Source organism: Salvelinus sp. IW2-2015, unplaced genomic scaffold (assembly GCF_002910315.2).
Source record: "Salvelinus sp. IW2-2015 unplaced genomic scaffold, ASM291031v2 Un_scaffold1501, whole genome shotgun sequence".
In the NCBI taxonomy this organism is placed as follows: Eukaryota; Metazoa; Chordata; class Actinopteri; order Salmoniformes; family Salmonidae; genus Salvelinus; species Salvelinus sp. IW2-2015.
Genome location: NW_019942949.1, coordinates 7,030 through 18,715, shown reverse-complemented (window position 1 = coordinate 18,715; position 11,686 = coordinate 7,030). Strand labels below are relative to the sequence as shown.

The 11,686-nt window shown below is 47.8% G+C and overlaps 1 protein-coding gene across 1 annotated transcript in view; it reads right to left on the bottom strand.

The window, feature by feature from the left end:
* si:ch1073-15f19.2 (nectin-4) overlaps positions 1-2,887 on the bottom strand; it is a 34,682-nt gene extending 31,795 nt beyond the window's left edge. Inside the window, exons 1-3 of the mRNA XM_024138504.2 lie at positions 2,803-2,887; positions 2,542-2,657; positions 2,102-2,342 (exon numbers count right to left, since the gene is read on the bottom strand). Coding sequence (XP_023994272.2) covers positions 2,102-2,342; positions 2,542-2,657; positions 2,803-2,863 — 418 coding nt within the window. The 5' untranslated portion in view covers positions 2,864-2,887. The remainder of the gene's footprint in view (positions 1-2,101; positions 2,343-2,541; positions 2,658-2,802) is intronic.
* Between the last annotated feature and the right edge of the window lie 8,799 nt (positions 2,888-11,686).

Genomic DNA, 11,686 nt, shown 5'->3' with positions numbered 1-11,686 from the left:
GTACATGCCAGGTCAGCCTCAGAGATCACGAAGATATAGATAGAGAAAACAATTTACTGCCAGGTCAGCTCAGCAGACAGCCATTATAGCAATATAGATAGAGAAACATTTACTGAAGTCAATTATACAGATACCAACCAGACTGTGTTAGCCTGTTGGGCTAAAGGCTTCAGGTTTTAGACAAGGTTACTCAACACACACAAGTGTGTCTTACCAAACCACATCGGTCAGGGGATGGACTGTTCTTTCTGAAATTTACATTTTAGAGCCCAATGGGCCTTTCTAAATATATATATTATATTTTTGCACAAATAATCAAAATTATCATTATCTGCTTTGTCTTGTTTGTGTTAGAAATGCCCGAGACAATTTCTGGTCCCAGGCTGCCCTGACCTCTGACTGGTCCCAGGCTGCCCCCTGACCCCTACTGGTCCCAGGCTGCCCCTGACGCTCTGACTGGTCCCAGGCTGCCCCTGACACCGACTTGGTTCCCAGGCTGCACCTGACCCTGACTGGTCCCAGGCTGCCCCTGACCCATGACTCGGGTCCCAGGCTGCCCCTGACCCCTGGACTGGTGCCCAGCTGCCCCTGACCCCTGACTGGTCCCAGGCTGCCCCTGACCCCTGGACTGGTCCCAGGCTGCCCCTGACCCTGACTGGTCCCAGGCTGCCCCTGACCCCTGACTGGTCCCAGGCTGCCCTGACCCTGACTGGTCCCAGTGCTGCCCCTGACCCTGACTGGTCCCAGGCTGCCCCTGACCCCTGACTGGTCCCAGGCTGCCCCTGACCTGATGGTCCAGACGCCCCTGACCCTGACTGGTCCCAGGCGTGCCCCTGATCCCTGACCTCTGTAACTTGTAATTGTTTTTCTAATGTCTTACAGGTACAGAGTAGAACAGTGGCAGAAAAAATGTCAAACACACTACAGAGGAATGTACTGTAATATTACCTTCAACCTTATCCCATACGTCAACCCTCAGCCCATACCTAAACCTCAGTCCATACCGTCAACCTCAGCCCACACCTTTCAACCCTCAGCCCACACCTTCAAACCTCATTCCGTACCTTCACCTCCTCATCCTACGCTTCAGCCCTCAGGGCCCATACTTCAAACCCCTCATCCCGTACCTTCAGCCCTCAGCCCATACCGTCAACCTCAGCCCACACCTTCAACCCTCATCCATACCTTCAACCCTCATCCCGTACCTTCAGCCCTCAGCCCATCCGTCAACCCTCAGCCCATACACGTCAACCCTCAGCCCATACCTTCAACCCTCAGCCCACACCTTCAACCCTCATCCCATACCTTCAACCCTCCATCCCGTACCTTCAGCCCTCAGCCCATACCGTCAACCTCAGCCCCTACCGTCAAACCTCAGCCACTACTTCAAACCCTCAGCCCATACCTTCAAACCCTCAGCCCCGACGTTCAACCCTCATCCCATACCTTCAACCCTCAGCCCATACTTTCAAACCTCAGTCCATACGTCAACCCCTCAACCCCATAGCTCCACCCTCAGCCCGTACCTCAAACCCTCAGCCGTACCGTTAAACCCTCAGCCCGTACCTTCAACCCTCAGCCTACACCTTCAACCCTCAGCCCCACCTTCACCCTCATCCCGTACCTTCAACCCTCTAGTCCCGTTTACCTTCAGCCCTCAGCACCATTCACCTTCAACCCTATCCCGTACTCTCAGCCCAGCAGCCCCATATCCGTCAACCTCAGCCCACACCTTCAACCCTCATCCCATATCTTCAACCCTCATGCCCAGTACCTTCAGCCCTCAGCCACTACCGTCAACCCTCAGCCCATACCGTCAACCCTCAGCCCATACCTTCAAACCCTAGCCCCAAATGCACCCATCCTACCTTCAAACCCTCATCCCATTACCTTCACCCTCATCCCGCTACCTTCAGCCCTCAGCCGCATACCGTCAAATACATTCAACCCTCAGCCCCTACCTTAAACCCTCAGCCCATACCGTCAACCCTCAGTCCATACCGTCAACCCTCAGCCCATACCTTCAGCCCTCAGCCCATACCGTCAACCCTCAGTCCATACCGTCAACCCTCAGCCCTTACCGTCAACCCTCAGCCCGTACCTTCAACATTCAGCCGAGTGACTTTCCTGATGGAACCGTTGGGGTAGGTGGTGATGTCACAGATGTAGCGCCCGCTGTCCCTAGCCTCTACACCCTTCAGAACCAGAGATGTGCCCGTTAGCTTGTTCTTGTCCCACGCCACGTCCAGGGTGACGTTAGGCCAGATGAGGGTTTCACCAAAACTAGGGTTATACACCACCAGCTTGTGGTCTTCTATCTCTCCTTTCTTCCTCCATTCTACCTAGAACATCGACACGTACATTTTAGTCAAAGAGCAAAGACTCTCATCTAGAGCAACTTACAGTTAGTTCATTCATCTTAAAAGGTAGCTAGCTATAATAAATAAAATATACATTTTATTAGATAGACGTCTTACAGGACACTCATGGAATCCGAGTGCAATTAAATCAGTTGGAAAAAAAGAGAGGAAACACAGCTACCTGAGATATGACGGGTTTACGTCCCTCCTCCTCTTCCAGTAAACAGGGTAGAGTGATGTTCTCACCCTCTACAGCTCTCACCGACGCACGGTGGAACACGGCAACACCATGGACACCTGTCAATCAAATCACACAACGGTTGAAAACCTGAGAACAGCCTCTTTTTACTCTGTCTACTCACAATCGGATGAAGAGTTCTGAATCCAAGCCTTACCTTGAGAAATGGAGGAGAGAAGAAGAAGTTCTGAATCCAAGCCTTACCTTGAGAAATGGAGGAGAGAAGAAGAAGAGAGACGACAGTTCCCTTCAGAGTGGCAGCCATGTCTGTCTGGTCGCTTCACACTGGGGTTAGAGAAAGAGAGCGAGAGGAAAGATGAGAGGAAGGAAGAGAGAGACACTCACACTCTCTCTCTCTCTCTCTCTCTCTCTCTCGCACTCTCTCTCTCTCTCTCTCGCTCTCTCTCTCTCGCACTCTCTCTCTCTCTCGCTCTCTCTCTCGCAATTCAAATCAATGGGGCTTTATTGGAATGAAATCAACAATAAACAGAAGTGAGAAGTAACAAGAACAACCCTAACAACAACAAGCTATTACAAATGAACAGTAAACAAACTTCACAAAGGTTTTCAAAAAGATAAAGACATTTCCAGTGTTATATTATCAGCTATGTACAGAGATTTAGCAACGTGTAAACAGTGACAGAATGAATAGCAGGGGAAGATACACGACATACAGTATCAGTCAAAAGTTTGGACTACTGAATCTAACACCTACTAAGTTTAAAAAAAACTATTTTCTACATTGTAGAAGAATAGTGAAGACATCAAAACTATGAAATAACACATATAGAATAATGTAATAACTAAAAAAAGTGTTAAACAAATCAAAATATATTTTATATTTGAGATTCTTCAAAGTAGCCACCCTTTGCCTTGATGACAGTTTTGCACACTCCTGGCATTCTCTCAACCAGCTTCATGCGGTGGAATGACCTGGAATGCATTTCAATTAACAGGGGTGCCTTGTTAAAAGTTCATTTGTGGAATTGATTTACCTTCTTAATGCAATTGAGCGAATCAGTTGTGTTGTAACAAGGTAGCGGTGGTATACAGAAGATAGGGCTATATGGTAAAAGACCAAGTCCATAGCCTGGTAGGAGCGTTGGGCCAGTAACTGAAAGGTTACTGGATTGAATCCCCAAGTTGACACGATTAAAGCAGCCCCCCACACCTCTCTGATTCTTTATTCTCTATATTTCTTTAAATTATGGTTAAATTTCATTTCAATGCATTCAATGCTGCATCAGATGACCTCTCTACAATCCCCTGACCTCAACCCAATTGAGATGGTTTGGGTTTGAGTTGGACCGCAGAGTGAAGGAAAAGTAGCTAACAAGTGCTCAGCATATGTGGGAAATCATATGTAGAAAATAGTCAAAATAAAGAAAAACCCTTGAATGAGTAGGTGTGTCCAAACTTTTGACTGGTACTGTATGTGAACACCCCTTCAAATGAGTGGATTCGGCTATTTCAGCCACACCCGTTGCTGACAGGTGTATAAAATCGAGCACACAGCCATTGTTACGGATCTCCTCCTACTACGTCTGAGGAGGAGTAGGAAGGATCGGACCAATGTGCAGCGTGGTAAAATACAAAATAAACAAACAAAGAACAACTGAAACAGTTCCGTCTGGTAACTAACACAAAGACAGAAAACAACTACCCACAAATCATAGTGGGAAAACAGGCAACCTAAGTATGGCTCTCAATCAGAGACAACGATAGACAGCTGCCTCTGATTGGGAACCACATCAGGCCAAACACATAGAAACAGAAAACCTAGACCTACAACATAGAATATAAACACACAGAACAAAACATAGAATGCCCACCCCAACTCACGCCCTGACCAAACTAAAATAGAGACATAAAAAAGGAACTAAGGTCAGGACGTGACAGTACCCCCACCCCCCCAAAAGGTGCGGACTCCGGCCGCAAAACCTAAACCCATAGGGGAGGATCTGGGTGGGCATCTGTCCGCGGTGGCGGCTCTGGCGCAGGACGTGGACCCCACTCCACATTAGTCTTGGCCCACTTAGGTGGCGCCTTTGGAGCGGCGACCCTCGCCACCGACCCCGGACTGGGGACCCTTGCAGCGGGCCCCGAATAGACGGGAGACTCTGGCAGCGCCGGAGTGAAGGGCGACTCTGGCAGCGCCGGAGTGACGGGCGGCTCGGGCAGCTCTGGAGTGACGGGCGGCTCTGGCAGCTCCTGACTGACGGGCGGCACTGGCAGCTCCTGACTGACGGGAGGCTCTGGCCAGCTCCTGACTAATGAACTGGCAGGCTCGGCAAGCTAGGACAGAGGGCGGCTGGCGCTCAGGGCAGGAACCAACGGGCGGCTCTGGCAGCTCAGGAAAACGGGCGGACTCTGGCAGCATCAGGACAGACGGCGGCATCGGCAGCTTCGGAGGAGCAGCCGACGGCCGCAGCCTGCCGGACAGCTCGGCACAGACCGGAGGGCGTTCTGGCAGCTTCAGAACAGAAACAGCGGGGTTCTCTGAACTCAGACAGACGGGCGGCTCTGGCAGTGCGGACTGGAGAGAGAACCTGGAGGGAGGAGACGGAGAGACAGCCTGGTGCGTGGCGCTGCCACAGGGCCCACCAGGCTGGGGAGACCTACAGGAGCCCGGGTGCATGGAGGAGACACCGGATGGACCGGGCTGTGGGGGAGCACTGGAGCTCTGGTGCATACCACTCGCACCTCTCCCCTAGGCTCAATGCCCACATCGCCCAGCACGGGCGGAGCGCAGGCATAGGACGCACTGCACCCTCCCAGCGCCCCGGAGACACCGCACGCAGCCTTTGTGGCAACAGTTTAGGGAAGGTCCTTTCCTGTTTCAGCATGACAATGCCCCCGTGCACAAAGCGAGGAGCATACAGAAACGGTTTGTCGAGATCGGTGACCACAACCCCATCGAACACCTTCGGGATGAATTGGAACGCTGACTGTGAGCCAGGCCTAATCACCCAACATCAGTGCCCAACCTCACCAATGCTCTTGTGGCTGAATGGAAGTAAGTCCATGCAGAAATGTTCCAACATCTAGTGGAAAGCCTTCCCAGAAGAGTGGAGGCTGTTATAGCAGCAAAGGGGGAACAAACTCTATACTAATGCCCATGATTTTTGAATGAGATGTTCGAAGAGCAGGTGTCCACATACTTTTGGTAATGTAGGGTACCCTTCTCCACGTCTCCCCTCCATACCTCTCAAATCTCTTTCTGTCTCCCCTTCTCTCTCTCTTTCTCAGCTCTCCATCTGTCTCACATTCTCAATATCTTTCCTTCTCTCTCCTTCTCCCTCGCTCTCCTTCTCTCATCTCTCCTTCTCCATCTCCTTCTCCATCTCCCTCTCCATCTCCCTCTCCCTCTCCTTCTCCCTCTCCTTCTCCATCTCCCTCTCCTTCTCCATCTCTCTCTCCTTCTCTATCTCCCTCCATCTCGCTCTCCTTCTCCCTCTCCACCTCTATCCTTCTCTATCTCTCTCTCCTTCTCCATCTCCACCCCTCTCCTTCTTTCCATCTCTCTCCTTCTCTCTCCTTCTCTCTCCATCTCTATCCATATCTCTCATTCTCTGTCCTTTTCTCCACCTCTTTCCTCTCTGCTTTCTCCACCTCTCTCCTTTCTCCACCATCTCTCTCCACCTCTCTCCATCTCTCTCCTTCTTTCCATCTCTCTCCATCTCTCTCCACCTCTCTCCTTTTCTACACCTCTCTCCTCTCTCCACCTCTCTCATTCTCTCTCCTCTTGAATTCAGGCTGTAACACAAAAAAATGTGGGAAAAGTCATGGGGTATATAGCCAGCAGCATACCACCCTGCATCCCACAGCTTGCTTTCCTCTGAAGCTAAGCAGGCTCAGTCCTTAGCTGGGAGACCAGATGCTGCTGGAAGTGGTGTTGGAGAGGTCAGTAGGAAGAACTCTTTCCTCTAGTCAAAAAATAATCCCAATACCCCAAGGCAGTGGACATTTCTATGTATAGGATGGGACGTTAAACAGGTGTCCTGATTATCTGTGGTCACTAAAGACCCCATGACACTTATCGTAAGAGTAGTGGTGTTAAAACTTCTTGTCAATAGGGGGGCGCTATTTCCACATTGGAAAAAATCGTGCCCAATTTAAACGGCCTCGTACTCTATTCTAGATCGTACAATATGCATATTATTATTACTACTGGATAGAAAACACTCTCAAGTTTCTAAAACTGTTTGAATTATATCTGTGAGTAAAACAGAACTCATTTGGCAGCAAACTTCCAGACAGGAAGTGAAAAATCTGAAAACGATGCTCTGTTCCAGGGCCTGCCTATTCAATTGCCTAATTTCTATGGATTTGCATGCACTGCATACGCCTTCCACTAGATGTCAACAGGCAGTGGAAGGTGGAATGGGGTGTCTAGCTTGATCTGAGGTCGAACAAGAGCTCTTGGAATGACGTGACCACAATTTCCTTTCTCTACCTAGGCGCGGGAAGGACATCAGCATTGTCTTCTGATAAGCGTTCGGTTTACACGGCGAATATCTCCGGCTCTGATTTTATTTGATACATGTGATAATAACATGTAAAGTATGTTTTTTCAACCGAGTTTTATCAGATTATTCAACGTTTATAGGGACTTTTGGAGTTTTCCGTTCTTTGCGTCGAGAGAAAATGGGAACATTATCAACATTGGCTAGCATTGTGGCGCGAATTCGACAGAAGAAAAGGACATTCTAAAACCAAACAACGATTTATTCTGGACCAAGGACTCCTTGTACAAGATTCTGATGGAAGCTCAGCAAAAGTAAGAACAATTTATGATGTTATTTCGTATTTCTGTGGAAAATGTTGATTCTTATTCTCTGCCGTTTTGGCGAGCGCTGTCTCGCAATAACGCAAGCTGTTTGTTATGGTAAAGTTATTTTTAAAAAATCTAACACGGCGGTTGCATTAAGAACCAGTGTATCTTTCATTTGCCATACAACAAGTATTTTTATGTAAAGTTTATGATGAGTTCTTTGGTCAGATTAAGTGAGTGTCCAAAATATCTCTGGAGATTCTGGTGAATCGATGCTACGTATTCACAATGTATAATCAGGATTTGTAGCTCTAAATATGCACATTTTCGAACAAAACATAAATGTATTGTATAACATGATGTCATAAGACTGTCATCTGATGAATTTGTTCAAGGTTAGTGATTCATTTTATCTCTATTTCGTCGGTTTTGTGCAAGCTATTTTGGCGGGGAGTAAATTGCGTTGTGTGTTTGGCTACTGTAGTGAGCTAATAGAAATATATATTGTGTTTTCGCTGTAAAACACTTAAAAAATCGGAATTATTGGCTGGATTCACAAGATGGTTATCTTTCATTTGCTGTACACCATGTATTTTTCATAAATGTTTTATGATGAGTATTTAGGTATTTAGGTATTTCACGTTGCTCTCTGTAATTATTCTGGCTGCTTCGGTGCTATTTGTGATGGTAGCTGCAATGTAAAACTATGATTTATACCTCAAATATGCACACTTTTCGAACAAAACATAAATGTATTGTATAACATGTTATAAGACTGTCATCTGATGAAGTTGTTTCTTGGTTAGTGACTAATTATATCTCTATTTGGTCGGTTTTGTGATAGCTACCTATGCGGTAGAAACATGGTGAAAATATGCGGTTGAGTCTTTGGCTATTGTGGTTAGCTAATAGAAATACATATTGRGTTTTCGCTGTAAAACATTTTAAAGATCGGAAATGATGGCTGGATTCACAAGATGTTTATCTTTCATTTGCTGTATTGGACTTGTGATTTCATGAAAATTATAGTATATGTTAATCTCACCCGTTTCACGAGTCATAGGTATTCCTTTTAGTTAGTCTCACCCGTTTCACGAGTCATAGGTATTCCTTTTAGTTAGTCTCACCCGTTGTCACTAGTCATAGGTATTCGCTTTTAGTTGAGTCTCACCCGTTTCACGAGTCATAGGTATTCCTTTTAGTTAGCCTCACCCGTTTCACGAGTCATAGGTATTCCTTTTAGTTAGTCTCACCCGGTTCACTAGTCATAGGTATTCCTTTTAGTTAGTCTCACCCGGTTCACTAGTCATAGGTATTCCTTTTAGTTAGCCTCACTCGTTTCACTAGTCATAGGTATTCCTTATCATCCCATCCTCGTCGCCAAAAATGTGGTGGAAATTCTAACCAAGTGAGAGAGTTTATTTTTTAGAAATAATCTAACTTTCCTGTCTCTGACTCCACCTCCCTGCCTTTCCTGTCTTTGACTCCACCTCCCTGCCTTTCCTGTCTTTGACTCGACCTCCCTGCCTTTCCTGTCTTTGATTCCACCTCCCTGCCTTTCCTGTCTTTTGGACGTCCACCTCCCTGCCTTGTCCTTTCGTTTGACTCCAACTCCCTGCCTTTCACTGTCTTTGACTCCACTCCTGCTTTCCTGTTCTGACTCGGACCTCCCTGCCTTTCCTGTTTTGATTCCACGTCCCTGCCTTGTCCTGTCTCTGATTGCCACCTCATTGCTTCCCTTGTCTTTGACTCACACTCCCTGCCTTTCCTGTCTTTTGGATCTCCACCTCCCTGCTTTCCTGTCTTTAGACTCCACTCCTGCCTTTCCTGTCTTTGACTCCACCATCCCTGCCTTGTCCTGTCTTTGATTCCAACTCCTGCATTCTGTCTTGAGTCTCCGTTCTTTTGGACTCCCTCGCCTCCTGCTGTCACTTCCTGTTTCATTTTCACTCCCTTTTGTCACGCATTCCATGTCTTTTCCGTCCGCCTGGCTTTTCCCTGTCTTTGACTGCAACCTCCCTGCCTTTCCTGTACTTTGCATTCCACCTCCGCTGCCTTTCTGTTTTGACTCCACCTTCCCTGCTTTCCTGTCTTTGGGCTCCACCCCTGCCTTTCCTGTTCTTTGCTCACTCCTGCCTTTCCTGGTTCTTTGACTACCTCGGCCTGGTGACTGTCCCTGTTCTCTGTCTTTGATCTCCACCTCCCTGCCTTTCCTGGTTTTGACTCCTCCCTTCCTTTCCTGCTTTGACTCCATCCTGCTTCTTTGCACTCCTTTCCTGTCTTTTGACCACCTGGCCCTGCCTTTCCTGTCTTTGAATCACCTCCCTGCTTTCTGTTGCTTCACTCCCGTTCTGTCTTTGACCAATCCTGCTTCCGTCGCTCCCGTCCTGTTCTCTGTCTTTGATTCCCACCTGCCTTCTGCCTTGATAGCCTTCCTGTTTCTTTGACTCCACTGTCCCTTTCTTGACACTTCCCTGCTCGTTTTGACTCCACTCTCCTGCCTTTCCTGTCTTTGACTCCACCTCCCTGCTTTCCTGTCTTTGACTCCACCGTCCCTGGCCTCTTTTTTACTCCTGTTTTCTTTTTGATCGAACTCTACCTGTTTCTTGTCTTTGACCGAACTCCCTGCCTTTCCTCATGTCTTGGAACTCACCTCCTTGCTTTTCCCTGTCTTTGGATTCTCCATGTTCTTTGCTATCCCTGCGCTTTCCTGTCTTAGACTCTGGCTTCGTCTTGTCACCTCCCTGCCTGTCCTGTCTTTGATCCACCTCCCTGCCTTCCTGTCTTGATTCCACCTCCCTGCCTTTCCTGTCTTTGACTCCACCTCCCTGCCTTTCCTGTCTTTGATCTCCACCTCCCTGCCTGTTCCTGTCTTTGACTCCACCTCCCTGCCTTTCCTGTCTTTGACTCCCACCTCCCTGCCTTTCCTGTCTTTGATCCACCTCCCTGCCTTTCCTGTCTCTTGAGCTCCACCTCCCTGCCTTTCCTGTCTTTGACTCCACCTCTGCCTTCCTGTCTTTGACTCCCCCCCCTGCCTTTTCCTGTCTTACTCCACCCCTGCCTTTCCTGTCTTTGACTCCACCTTACCTGCCGTCTTACTCCTTTCTGTCTTTGACTCCACTCCTGCCTTTCCTGTCTTTGATCTCCACCGTCCTGCTTCTGTCTTTGAACTCCACCTCTCGCTCTTTCTGTCTTTGGACTCACTACCTGCCTTTTGCTCCCTTCTCATTCGTCTTTTGAGCTCACTTCTGCCTTTCTTCTTTGATCGCCTCCTGCTTTCTGTCTTTTGTGACTCCAAGCCTCCCTGCCTTCCTGTCGTTAGACTCCCCCTCCTGTCCTCTTCATGCTGCTCCGACACGTCCCACCTCCCTGCCTTGGCCTGTCTTTGACATTTCCAACCTCCCCTGCCTTTCCTGTCTTTTGGACTCCCACCTCCTGCCTTTCCTGTCTCTAGACCTCCACCTCCCTGCATTTCCAGTCTTTGACTCCACCTCCCTTGCCTTCCTGTCTCTGACTCCACCTCCCTGCCTGTTCCTGGTTCGTTGACTCCACCTCCCTGCCTTCCTGTCTCTGACTCCAACCTCTCCTGCCATTTTCCTGTCTCTGACTTCCAGCCTCCCTGCCCCTTCTCGCTGTCTCTCCCTGCGACTGAACTATTGTTCAATTAAAACACACCAAACACCAGGCCTGACTCATCATCATCATTCTATCACCAACCAACAACAACATCACTGTATGTTTCACATTCTATTTACATCATCAGATAGCTTACTTAACAGGCACTCATTAAATTAGTTGGTAAGTTGTCTACAACACAAGATACATTAAGCAACACGCATAAACAACAAGAGCTGACTAATAAAGCTTAACCTCACTCAACCTAATGAGCTAAAGTTAAGTTTAGACATAAAGACAGCTGAGTAAATGCTGTTTTCTAAGTCAACTTACTATATTTTACTTCATGTTAATTGAATCTGTCTGTATTGTAAAGTGTTACCTAACATATTCGAAAGTTTATTATTCAGTTGCGAGAAAATAGTGAGATTATCTGCTATACTTTACAATCAAGCTCGATTACTTGAAAGGATCAGAAAGACAAACATATACTGGCTACGAATGGCAGGTCTGTAGTAAATATATATAACATACAACTGGCAATGAAAACGAGAATCCACACCTTCATATTGATGAGACGTCTGAAGATACAGGCTGTGACCTGCAGCTGATTCAATAGCCTGTAGCGTGTTCATGTCTCTCCTCTCTCTCTCTCGTTCTCTCTCCTTCATCACATTCTCTGTTCTCTGTTTCTATCTC